At 33.9% G+C, this 13,474-nt stretch overlaps 1 protein-coding gene across 1 annotated transcript in view; it reads left to right on the forward strand.

Moving 5' to 3' along the window:
- The window catches only part of Cntnap2 (contactin associated protein 2), a 2,139,844-nt gene that overhangs the window by 628,822 nt on the left and 1,497,548 nt on the right, over positions 1-13,474 (forward strand). Inside the window, exon 3 of the mRNA XM_031381709.1 lies at positions 4,445-4,638. Within this exon, the coding sequence (XP_031237569.1) occupies positions 4,445-4,638 (194 nt within the window). The remainder of the gene's footprint in view (positions 1-4,444; positions 4,639-13,474) is intronic.

A 13,474-nucleotide genomic window follows, 5' to 3' on the forward strand; every position in this document is an offset into this window, starting at 1 on the left:
TTTGTTTTTGTCTTTTTTTTTTCTTTTTTCGAAGGGGAAACTGGAAAAGGAGATACTGTATGACATGTAAATAAAGAAAATATTTAATAATAAATAAATAAATAAATAAATAAGTAAGTAAAAAAGAGAGAGCGTTAGAGAGGGAGTGGTTAAGTAGATAGTGAAGAAATTCAGAGAAAGGGAATGAAGATGGACTCATTCCAAACAGTAAAACATATATGTAATATATAATGTGTAATATACCATATGTAATATGTAATGTATAATAAATATATAACATATTATGTATTAAAAAAGTATTTATAAAGAACAAACCAAAAAAAGTTACTTACCAATCCTCCAAAGAGCTCTAAGATTTGAATATCAAATCAGAGCTTCAATAAGTCCGAGCAGGTCTTAGCCCTTGATGGGCCCAGTAAAACAGGAAAAGCTATCACATCATTCAATTGTCCAAGGAAGGGACATAAACTTGGGAAATGTTTTCTGTATGTTCTCTTCAAGAAGTTCCTGAAGAGCAATTTCCCCCCAAATATTGTCTGCTGCAGGGTTCCCAAAAACTAAGCAAGTGAGCTCCTTGTCATAAGGGAAAGCCTAGAGGGGTCCACACATCAATCACTCTATGTGAAACCATGTTAAGTGGGCGACGTGATACTTGAATAAAAATTTGCCTAGTTAAATTGAGGAAGGACATGTGTAGATGCTATATTCTGGTGTGTCTACTGCGAGTGATGACTAAACTCTGGAAAGTGGCATCTCAATGTAAAGTTAAATGGATAAATGGATGAGACATAGACTATGTTTTAGAAAGATCACTCTGGTAAAATTCTGCCTGAAAGTCTGAAGGAAGGAGATTAGGATTCAAAAAAAAGTTATGATAGATTACATATATGCACACACACATGCACACACACACACTCACACAGAGAGAGAGAGAGAGAGAGAAAGAGAGAGAGAGAGAGAGAGAGAGAGAGAGAGAGAGAGAGAGAGAGAGAGAGAGACTCCCTAGTGATTTAGTGTTGCTCTCATGTATGCAAGTTTAGAGCTGACAACTTGGGGTTAGATGTCATATCGACCATTTACAGCAGTTTAAATCAGCTGTACATAACTGCAATGTACAGTCTCTAACTCTATTCTAAATTCCAATTCTCACTAGATAAGTGCAACTTTCACCTCTCATCAAAACTGCTTTCCTCTGAAGCAGATAGATAGCACTAAGGAGACTCACTACTGGTCAAAATTCTGACTACAAACACATATTTAATGGAACATAGTCACACTATTTTTCCATAATGTGTAAGATTGTCATATTAAAATAAAATTCAATAATTGTAAGAGGAATGGCAGAGCAAGCACAGACTAGAATATTCACTATTCAACCTTTAATGGAATAGGCACCTGACCCAAATATTAGATACTGTCAATTATTCAACGTGTGAAGTACAGAATTTAGTGCTCTCTGAGTTTAGTCTCTCATCTTTGCTGATACTATAGCCCCATATTTTACTTCTTCATATATTATAAATGCCATAATTCAAAGTTATTCTATTAAGCACTCTTATCTTTAAAAAAAGTATAAAATATTTAATATTTATTGATACATTAAACCATCCCTAGCCTTTTTGTTCATATTCATAGACATTCTAATAGCAAAAATAATAACCCAGAAGCTACATATTTTATCTTTTTCATAATATAAACAGATAGCTAGTCAATTCTCTCAGCTTTTAAAATAGATATTGCGGTGTTATTTTGTTTTTAAAGGCTGTCTTTGATCAGTGTAGAAAGATCACATTAAGACCTGCCTCTTTCTCTCAGGCAGTACCTGGCTCCTTGGCTTTTTAACTTGTATTGTTTCTGATGAAAGTCTTCTACCCTTTAAGTATGTTGCAGATTTTATCTTTAAAATTCATTCCTAGAAGTAATAATGCAGTGAATTTGTATGTTTTTATTTGTGTTTATTTTACTTGGAATCGATAAACTCTTAATTATCAAAAACTATTTTTTTCACATATACATTGCCCCATCTGGATTGTCATCCCTTAAGCAATTTTTCCCATCTTTGAGCTTCATTTAGGTAGGAGGATATGAACATGTGTTCTAGTTCACTGATATTTTTCTCAGTTATGTGTTAGTCATGATCATAAAATCTGCCTGAAACAATCAACCTATAAGAAGTCCTTCTAAGATCACAGTTTTAAGGATCTCAGTCCATGATTATCTGGACTTGTTATCTGAGGTCTATAATGGCTCATATGGTTTGATCTTATTGTGAAACAAAGATATTCATATTATGATAACTGGGTGACAAAGAGGAGAAAATGATGATTGTCCTAGTATCCTCTTCAAGGTATGCCACCAATGACCAATATATCTCCCAGTTACTCCTAACTCTTAACATATCAATCAGGACTACTACTGACATAGACAGAGCAAAGGCTTCAAACACAAGAATCTTTGGAGAACCTTTAGAATCCAAAGTGTAGGAGTGTCAAATATTCTATTAAGCCAGAGAAATAATTTCTAATCTCAGGATAATTTTAAGTTCTAAAGTTTCCATTATGTTATTTTTATGTTGCTTCTTCCACTAAATTTTTGTGCTCACTTCCTTAATATTTATGTGTTTTCATTAAAACAGCAATATTAATTCTTAAGAAATAAATTAAAGTGTTAGCCTGACCATTATCATTATATGTGTTATTTTGAGATCTGTTTCTGCATAGTGATTTTACTCTGACAGTCACTCCTATTTTCCTGCTACTCCAAAAATCTAATGTTTTGTATTTATAGTGGATATTTTGCATGTGATTGCTTTTGAACTTTTGAATTGTTATGGCCTGCTTTGACCTAGAGTTGATTTATGCTTGAGCAAGGAGTTTATCTGTTAGATTAACTTGTGTATAATGACTAGCTCTTATTTCATCATCACCATCGTCACCATCATCATTAACAACAATGAACTATGCCATCTCTTCTTTGAATGGATGGCCTTTTTTGAATTGCTACGGGATGATCAATATTGATCTATAAGAACTGTGAGTCTGACCTGTTCTGTAATTAAGTTCATCATTCCTGTGCAATAACTGAATGTTCATCTCAGAAATTTATTTATCTAATCCTATGGAGTCTTGCCCTGAAAACATATGTTTGACCTACCATCCAGACATCTTAAGTGCTCAGAGCAAATTTTCAATGACTTTTTTCTATAAAGCCACTTCTTTTAAGAGACTCTGTTCTGCAGTTTCTAGATTCCTCAGTAGCTTTGAACTCTTTCCTGCCTCTGCTCTAGGGACACTTTTCTACTCTCTTTGAACCTTCTTCTCAATCCATGACCTGGGAAGAATCATGCCCAAATCTGGAAACTATCATGGCTCACCTCATTTATTCATCCTCTTATGTGGATCAAAATTCCAGTCTTCAAAACAGTTATCATGTATCTTATTTTTCAGTTGCTTAGAAAGCTGTTCTCCCATCATTCAAAGCAATATATATTCCAAGTAAACACTTTTGAAATTGTACTGTACCCCTGGCCATCTTTAGAGAGTAAATTAGATTACTATTTTTTAAATCCTTTATTTTTAAAATGGCAAACATATTTGATATGTTTTAGATTGAATGGTTTATTAAATGTTTTTGTTCAATTAATTATTCTCTTTAGTTTCTCTAAACACCCAGGACTTTGACATGGTTTCTGTTACTTACTTGTAAGTAATCACAGATATGACTAGAATTTGAATCTCTTTAATTTCTGTTAATTCTACTTGACTTGTTAAAATTCTCTTTTCTTAGTATTTTCTGACCAAGTGTCATATTTTTACCAATAATATTTAATTTTTTCTACTGCCTCAAATAATTTTTATAAGCATTGGTTATCAAGTAACACTATCCTTTACTAATCAAGAGTGGCACATTTCCAACATAACGCACCTCTCATAGGTCCAAACCTAAAATACACAATTTAGAAACAGGGCATCAACAAGCTTTAACTCTGAATTTTTTAAAGGAAAATATATTTGAAAGTTGTATATAATTTGATTTTGTTTCATTTATAATTTACTGAAAGATAAAACCTCACATGAGGGAATGAAAAAGCATAACTACATCTTTTTTCCTTATGGTTTTAACAGAAGAATTCATGGTAAATTGATCAACCCTCAGTCAATTAGACTTTGACATGTACTAATAAGATCTAATTGAGGAATTATGAAGACATTTGCTCAGGAGAAAATGAGCACATAATTACACCATAAAGAGGTTAAAGAATCAATGTTGCTCAGCTGGAAGAATATTAGTTGAAGTCCCAATGGCATCTATAAAGGACACTTCATAATACATCTGTGAAATACAGCACTGACAAGGCCAATTAAGATATGTGGAATAATCTATTTTTAATTGTAAGAGTTCAGTTTTAAACATCCATTTTCCCCTTTGCCTCTGCCCACTCCAGGTGCTGGGGGATGGTCTCCATCAGACAGTGACCACTATCAATGGCTTCAAGTTGACTTTGGCAATCGGAAGCAGATTAGTTCCATTGCAACCCAAGGAAGATACAGCAGTTCTGATTGGGTGACACAATACCGAATGCTCTACAGTGACACAGGGAGAAACTGGAAACCCTATCATCAAGATGGCAATATCTGGGTGAGTCACTATTGGAAATGTAACGATGCACAACTGAATGGAAAACACGTGAAACTGAGATAGAACTCACATGGCCTATTCACAGCTGAAAATACGTATTTATGAAAACTATTAGAAGATTACTAATTAACCAGGTCATTAATAAATTTACTTTTGCTTATTGAGGTCCATTTTCTCAGGTTGCAATGTACATCTAGTACTAGCCCAATAGGTCTCTGTCTTGGGAAAACAGTTAAATCACTGGAAGAAGTTTTACTTTATAAAAATGTCATTCACACCTATACCAACAAAATCAAGATCGTGTTCAGAGAAAATCCAAATGTATTTTAGCCATCCTTAGATATCAGCATGCAGTTTCTATTATCCTGTGGTCAAAATACATAAAATTTGACCACACACTCTGAAAATGTCTCAACTAATTATAAATTTGTACATTCAATCAAATATCATATTTCAATGAATCATTTACCACTAAATTATACATGAGCTGTTTTAGTTTATTTAATTATATATTTTAAAATCTACAATACAATTCAATTAAAATCATTAGTGTTAAACAAAAAGAAGGAAAATGTATAGGGCTCAATTTCAGTTTTTGATTCCCATGGTATTAGCTGGAGAAGTGGGTTATTTCACCTTAACAAGGCTCATTTTTTAGAAATATGTATTTTTTAAAGACTAAATTGTTCTTGTAAGTTTCTGCAGTTGAGAATTTTCTAGATTTAACCGTCATTTCCATGGGAGTGGCCAATGATGAAACAATAATGGAAAATAAGAATTAACCTCTATCAAATAAGAAACATGTCCTTCCAAGAAGGATTGCAGAAATAACTCATTTCAAGCCATAGCTATTTATCAATAAAGCCTATATATTGAAATATGTTACATATAGGAAACACATTGGAGTAAGAGTAAAAAAGATCCCTTCAATGAGAAGTTTTCATTACTTGCTGAAGATAACACAAAGCCTCAGTCATAAGTTATAGAAAGGTGATTTTCAACCATAGACAGAACAAAAGGCTGTACTTATCTCCTTGTATATGCATTAAGACCATATTAAAGAGGACTGGGGAAATGCAGTGATTAGAGCCTTGATTTCCTTTGATAGTGGTTGACAATTAAGGATAGTCACAACATGATTGAATTAAGATATGTTTGAAGAGTAAGATTATCCAAGATAATTTGGACTCTTCTGGTGATAAATATTAATAACAAGAATGATCGCTCCCGGGAGAACCCTCTGTTAAACAGCCCATGTGGAGAAGGAAGGCTGGGTGTGTACAAAGTTCTCTGCCTCTGCTGATGGTGGTGAGGCATGTACTTCTGTGATCTTCTACCTTTCAGTTATTAGCTTTATCTCCTTCCTTTCATATTTCTCATTAAAATTAGCATAGTGATGAATGATGAGTAATGAGTGTTGATTTCCAGAAGATTCTGTATGATCTAATCAATCATGAAACTGTAAAATTACCAACAAGTGTAAGGTGTAATATAAATATTGTGAGATATGTTTAAGTGCCAGTAAGCATTTCACATAATGAGTCTAATAACCCATGACAGAAATACTAAGAGTGGTGACAAATGAAAATTCATTCACTTCTAACAGTCTGAAGATTTTGCAGCTATACCTTAAACATTAATCAATGGAATTTTAACCTTTATAATATAGACAAAATATATATAGGCTTAAGCTTAGTAATGATGATAAATAAATATTAGATTTTGTTATAAGCTATTACTACTTAATATCATGTAATTTTGACTTTAAAGAAAGTTTAAACAAAGTTGACCAGTCTTTCGGTTCACAGAACTTTACAAGATGAAATTTTCAGGTAGACACAAGACTTCAGTATTGATATGGTTTGGAACTTTCATTTCTTAAACTTACCTATTATGATCACAACTTAAGGAGAATGGATGGCAAGGTATAAATTCTTTCTGTTATATCTGTAGAATATATATATATATATTTTTTAAATGCGAGTGGCTATTGTTCCTATAATTGTTAAGGAAATGGCTTAAACAATAAAAAGACTATTATTTGAAGACTATGTAAATATTTTGAGTGATTCAACTATCATTTGTACTGTATGTAAGAATGAGAAAAGAAAACATAAAAATGCAAAAAAAAAAAGCCATTCTCAATAGTATAATCATTAACTCAAATCAAGTGAAGTTACCCCCACTGGGTCCACATGACACTAGCCTTATCAACATCAGTGTGCTGGGCACACAAGGCTCTAAGATGTAGTCCATTATCACACAGAAGGACATGGTTAATCGTGGTGGTCCAAAAAACAGCAGTAGTAGATAAGAATGTGAGACAGATTAACTGAGGAGGGCAGGGTGAGCAGGAGTAGTAGTGAGGTTGGCGGGGAAGAGTGATCCAGGCAAGGGATCTTATGTGAAATTGTTTAAAATACTGAAATTAAAGAACAATAGCTATTGACAAATATTTATCAATTAAACAAAAGGAACAACAAATTATGTAAGTGAGAAGTATAAACAGTTCATATATTTTTAAGGTCAAGAATATTTGGATAAAAATGGAGCTTGAAGTGATTCTTAAAATGGCCTATCCAAATATTTGATATGCAAGAATGTGAGCTTCTAAATGTGCCTAACTAGCCAAATCTTCCAATCCTCTCTGATAACATTTAAATTATAGAGTCCTGTGTTCTGACTGACAAGGACATATTCTTCTATGTAGTATCCCTTTACAATGTAAATGACAACATTCAGATAGGTAAATATTGATCTCCTTCATTGAGTTTATATAGTTTCACAACTCAAATTTGAACAATTTTCAGTAGTTTTTTCAAGATTTCCTATATTTTGAGGAAAAAATATTTATATAACAATTTCCTACCAAAAGTCATTCAATATTACACAAAATAAGCATTCCCAGTCAAATTTTTATATCTTATAAGATTTATGTTCTAAATTTACCAGTGTAATATGGACACAGTATTTTTCCTCTGTAAGATTTTATTTTCTTAAGTACAAGAAAATATGTACACATTCCTAATCACTTTTAAAAGTGATTTGACCTCTTTTGGTAATAGTCAGCAGGTGTCAGACGAAATTAATTAACACTGCATGTACTTGGGGATTCCTACTGTGGAGAATTGTATTATCAAATTTAAATTATAAAGATTCTCAACAAGAATATGTGAATATATATGCTTCCATTATCTAACATATCAAATTGTATATTAATTAGACACTTAAAACTTGAAACTCTGTCACTTATTTACATAATTTCAGCACAAAAAGCCACACCTGTACTTATGAAGTTTCACTCTTTCAACAAAATTACAAGCATCATAAACATTTGGAACACAGACAGATATTTGTGGGAAATTTTTGCTTTTGGAAATGTCAAATCAAATATTTTGATTTGGGTACGTCAAATCAATAACTGTATTCTCTAATAGATTCTAACACATAATGAAAGTATCTAAACTACTTTTTTTGATGGGGCTGTAACATGTTGATTAATAAGGGATACTTATCTGTGGTGTCAAATGTCTGAATGAAGCATCTTGACTCATTCATTGCTTTCATATTCTGAAAGATTCAACACTCCTCTGGGACTGAAATTCCTAATTTGGAAATTAGAGAAACAACCAGGATGTTAAGTTGCAACTATGTAAGTGAGCAAATTCAGCAGGCTATAACAGTTTAGAAACACACTTTACCCAGTGTAAAAGCAATTTACACATCATGTCTGCAGTGATGAGCACCTCAAATATTTCTGTTCCCTTTGTCCTCTGCACATTCAATTTACCTTGCTTTATTTTCATGCATGACTTAAAATACCCAACAATATTGCCAATAAAGTAAACGTGACTTAACACAGGAGGTAGACTATAACTCAGTTTCTGATATGGTTTCCAAATAAACACTAGGACGAGAGTGCCCCAAATATATCAGTGGCTGGCACACTGTAGGCCTGGCCAGGGACATAGGGATCAGAGCCCTTACTCTGAGCCAAAAGCCAGTGTAGTGCTTGTAACAGATTATTTGTTATCATAATGATGGCTTTGCGTGCAATGAGCCATGTAAGAGGACAGCATTTAAAAATGAGTGGATGATTTTGTCCTATCTTTTCAACCATTTGTCATAGCAGTTGCACTAATTTTCCAAATCATTTAAAAATCTGTTCTTATTAGAAATGCACACCATGCATGCTTCTGTTCCACACTTCAATAGTGTGCTTAGAATAGGGTTTTGTTTTATTTTTGTTTTTTTGCCTATAAGGCAAAAGATGAAAAACGTGCTCTTGGGTAGACCTTGTGTTCTCACCAACCAGTTTACTAATGCAATTTTCTTCATGGGTAGCTGATTATTCTCCTGCTGATTTATACATACAAATATGTTGGTGCTATCAGGTACTTGGGAGAAAGACCAAGCAGGTATATTTGAAATAATTGTATCATTTACTGAGCAATAAAACAAATAAGAACTATTTCATTAAATATGTTTTTTTAAAATCATATTTGACATAAGTTAGTAAAAATCTCAAGTAAATATGTAAGATAAAATGGACTCCAAGATTAATTCAAAACCTTTTCCTAAGTTTTGTGAAATAGATTTTCCTATTTATGCCTCTTTTTGACTGGCTGATACTTTTAAATTTCATGAATTTAAATAAGTCTAATAGATATTCAGATCCTTTGATATATACACTAAAATGCTTCTAGGCTGGGTTTGGTCACTCTTCTTTCTTATATTTATATAGTAAACATCTTTGCACATGGTCATGGTTACTTCTTACTTCAAATGGAACCTGCCCAATATCTCTTCATCATAGCACCTTTCTAACAAATATGGCTACATATCAATTTTTTCAAAATTTAGAACATAGAATATAGAAGTAATGTTATTTTAAATTTGAATATGTTGGCATGCATTGTTCAACAAAGAAAGGTAACATAATTGTAAGCCGCTTCTCATTGACAGTTAAATATATAAGGTATTATTCTTTATAGTCCAGTGAAATTTTTATCTATAGGGTAAATATATATGGAATTATCTTCATAATCTTTAAAGTACACTTAATTACTTGAAATTCTGAAGCAAAGATGCCTTGGTCTGGACAGATAGCTCATAGGTAAAAATGTATTTGGATCTTTCAGAGTACCTGAGTTAATTTTCAAAGACCTATCATAATCATCTTTAACTCCAGATCTGGGGTGTGGGGTTCCTAATGGCTCTGATTTCTATGAGAACCATTGCTCATATGCACACTCTCCCCAACATACACATAACTAAAAATAATGAAAATAAATATTTTAAATAATTCTTATCAAGAATATGTACATTCTTAAATTGTTTCATATTGGAATCACATAATATGGATTCAAGTTTTTCTTGTCAAAAGATTAATATTAGGTTTGAGATTCAAATAAATATAAATGTTTATAATATTGATAGTTATCTACAAAGATTTTTAATAAAATAATAATATTTTTTACTTGAGATACTTAATTGGCAACTTTGTGGAAGTTAAAGAAATAATATTGTAAATACATAGGAATGAGACAATACAGAACACAGTAGACCTTGTTTCAGTGGACAGAAGGCTTGGAAGAAGCAGGCCAGGGCAAGTACTTGGTTCAAACAGATTACTCTGGCTTCCCAGGTAATGTCGGCTATATACATTCACAAATTTGCTATTTTGTATAGTTTTTAGTATCTGCATGATATTTCTTATTTGTAAATGGAACTAATTGTAGTATTTACCCTGTTTACCCAAGGAGTATTTACATTAATGAAGTTAAAATCTAATGGTTTTAGATTAATTATCTATGTAACATCTTAGAACAAAGGAACACATATTGGCTATCCAATTGCTCTGAATTTTATAACATTGAGATCTTCATATTCATTAACCTACTATAAGACCTTAGATGTGGCCTTGAAATTTGAAAATAAACTGTTTGGATTTGGATTTAGAATGACATTCTTCTATATGCTTGTGTTAGAGCTTTGCTTGTCAGCCTGAAGTGAAAAATAACTCAAACTGTAGCTGGAAAATAGTTTAAAATGCCACTCAAATCATAGTCTAAAAATTGCTACCCTGGGTCCTACCTATTGCCATACAAAACATGTCTAGACGTCATGTTTAGGTTCTGTCATTTTGTTAGATGTAAAGGAAAATGTAACCAAGATGTTTCTGTTGTGTTTACTTTAATCAAGCCATGATTGTTAGCTTTGCTACTACAAGAAAATAGATAAAACCATTTTAGTCCATAGTATACATTCATGTCTTCTTGGGCTAATTGAAAGGTGCAAGGTAAATAAAACCCAAATTAGGTTTATGTGTGAGAGAAAAGAGAGAAAGAGAGAGAGAGAGAGAGAGAGAGAGAGAGAGAGAGAGAGAGAGAGAGAGAGACTAACAGGGGGATTCTATTGGTGTTTGTTTGTTTTTGAGTTTTTGAGACAGGGTCTTCTTATGTAGATCACACTGGCCACCCCCCCCCCATTGCTGGTGTTACAAATTTGAGGAACATGATCTAACACAATGAGTGGGGAGAAGGGATTCCTCCTTTATTTTCTATCCACTTTTACTCAGTTGTGTAGAATATAGATATGTTCATATATAAGGACAGTGAAATAATACATACAAGAGTTATAGGCACAGAAGGTAACCTTCGATCTAGGTATCAGCTGTGTGTAACAGCCATGTCTCTGTTAGAAATGCAAAATCTCAGAGATCTACAGGTGTCCCTTAGACTCTACAATTTGATAGGCAAAACATACTGATTAAAAGAAATGTACATCATTTCCAGTATTACAAGGCCTCCTATGAGAAAGAAGAATTAGAATCAGCCTCCATGCCTTCAAACTGGAGGATATAATTAAGACTAAAATTCACTTTGCAATTTTATGAGGTCTCACTTGTCAATTCTTGATCTTAGAGCATAAGCTCTTGATGTTCTGTTCAGGAAATTTTCCCCTGTGCCTATGTGCTTGAGGAACTTCCCCACTTTCTTTTCTATTAGTTTCAGTGTATCTGGTTTTATGTGGAGATCCTTGATCCACTTGGACTTGAGCTTTGTACAAGGAGATAGGAACGAATCGATTTGCATTCTTCTACATGCTAACTGCCAGCTGAGCCAGCACCATTTGTTGAAAATGCTGTCTTTTTTCCACTGGATAGTTTTAGACCTTTGTCAAAGATCAAGTGACCATAGGTTTGTGGGTTCATTTCTGGGTCTTCAATTCTATTCCATTGATATAGCTGCCTGTCACTGTACCAATACCATGAAGTTTTTATCACAATTGCTCTGTAGTACAATTAAGGTCCAGAATGGTGATTCCACCAAAGGTTCCTTTACTGTTGAGAATAGTTTTGGCTATCCTGGGTCTTTTGTTATACTAGATGAAGTTGCAAATTGCTCTTTCTAAGTCTGTGACAAAATGGTAACCAACAAATTGGGAAAAGATCTTTACAAATCCTGTATCTGATAGAGGGCCAATATCCAATATATACAAAGAACTCAAGAAGTTAAACTCCACAGAAACAAATAACCCGATTAAAAAATGGGGTACAGAACTAAACAAAGAATTCACAACGGAGGAATACTGAATGGCTGAGAAGCACCTAAAGAAATGTTCAACATCCTTATTCAACAGGGAAATACAAATCAAAATAATCCTGAGATTCTACCTCCCACCAGTCAGAATGGCTAGGATAAAAATCTCAGATGACAGTAGATGCTAGCAAAGTTGTGGAGAAAGAGGAACACTCCTTCATTGCTGGTGGGATTGCAAGCTGGTACAACCACTTGGAAATCAGTTTGGCAGTTCCTCCAAAAATTGGACATATTGCTACCAGAGGACCCAGCTATACTACTCCTGGGCATATACTCAGAAGATTTTCCAACGTGTAATAAGGACACATGCTCCACTATGTTCTTAGCAGCCTTATTTATAATAGCCAGAAACTGAAAACAACCCAGATGTCCCTCAACAGAGGAATGGATACAGAAAATGTGCTACATCTACACAATGAAGTACTACTCAACTATTTAAAAACCATAAATTTATGAGAAATGGATGGATCTGGAGAATATCATCCTGAGTGAGGTAACTCAGTCACAAAAGAACACACATGGCATGCACTCTCTGATAAGTGGATATTAGTCCAGAATGTCAGAATACACAAAGTACAGCCCACAAACCACAAGAAACTCAATTGGTATTCAAGAAGGAATACCAAAGTGTGGATACTTCATTCCTTCTTAAAAGGGAGAACAAAATACCCATGGAAGGAGTTGTACAGACTAACTATAGAGCAGAGATTGAAGGAAGGATAATGCAGAGTCTTCTCCACCTGGGAATCCTTCCCATATTCAATCATCAAATCCAGATACTATTGTGGATGCCAGCAAGTGATAGATGACAGAAGCCTGATATAGCTGTCTCCTGAGTAGCTCACAGTACCAAACTAATACAGTTGTAGAGGCTCACAGCCATCCATTGAACTGAGCAGAGGGTCCCCAATGAAGGAGCTAGAGAAAGGACCCAAGGAGCTGAAGAGTTTGCAGCTCCTTAGGACGAACAACAATATGAACTACCTAGTACCCTCAGAGCTCCCAGGGACTAAACCACCAACCAAAGAGTACACATGGTGGGACTCATGGCTCCAGCAGCATATGTATAACAGGATGGCCAAGTTGGTCATCAATGGGAGGAGAGGCCCTTGGCCCTGTGAAGTTTCTATGCCTCAGTATAGGGGAATGCCAGGGCCAGTAAGCAGGAGAGGATGGGGTGGTGAGCAGGGAGAGGAAGTAGGAAACAGGTGTTTTTTTGTTTTTTTTTTTGT

Source organism: Mastomys coucha, unplaced genomic scaffold (genome assembly GCF_008632895.1).
Source record: "Mastomys coucha isolate ucsf_1 unplaced genomic scaffold, UCSF_Mcou_1 pScaffold20, whole genome shotgun sequence".
In the NCBI taxonomy this organism is placed as follows: domain Eukaryota; kingdom Metazoa; phylum Chordata; class Mammalia; order Rodentia; family Muridae; genus Mastomys; species Mastomys coucha.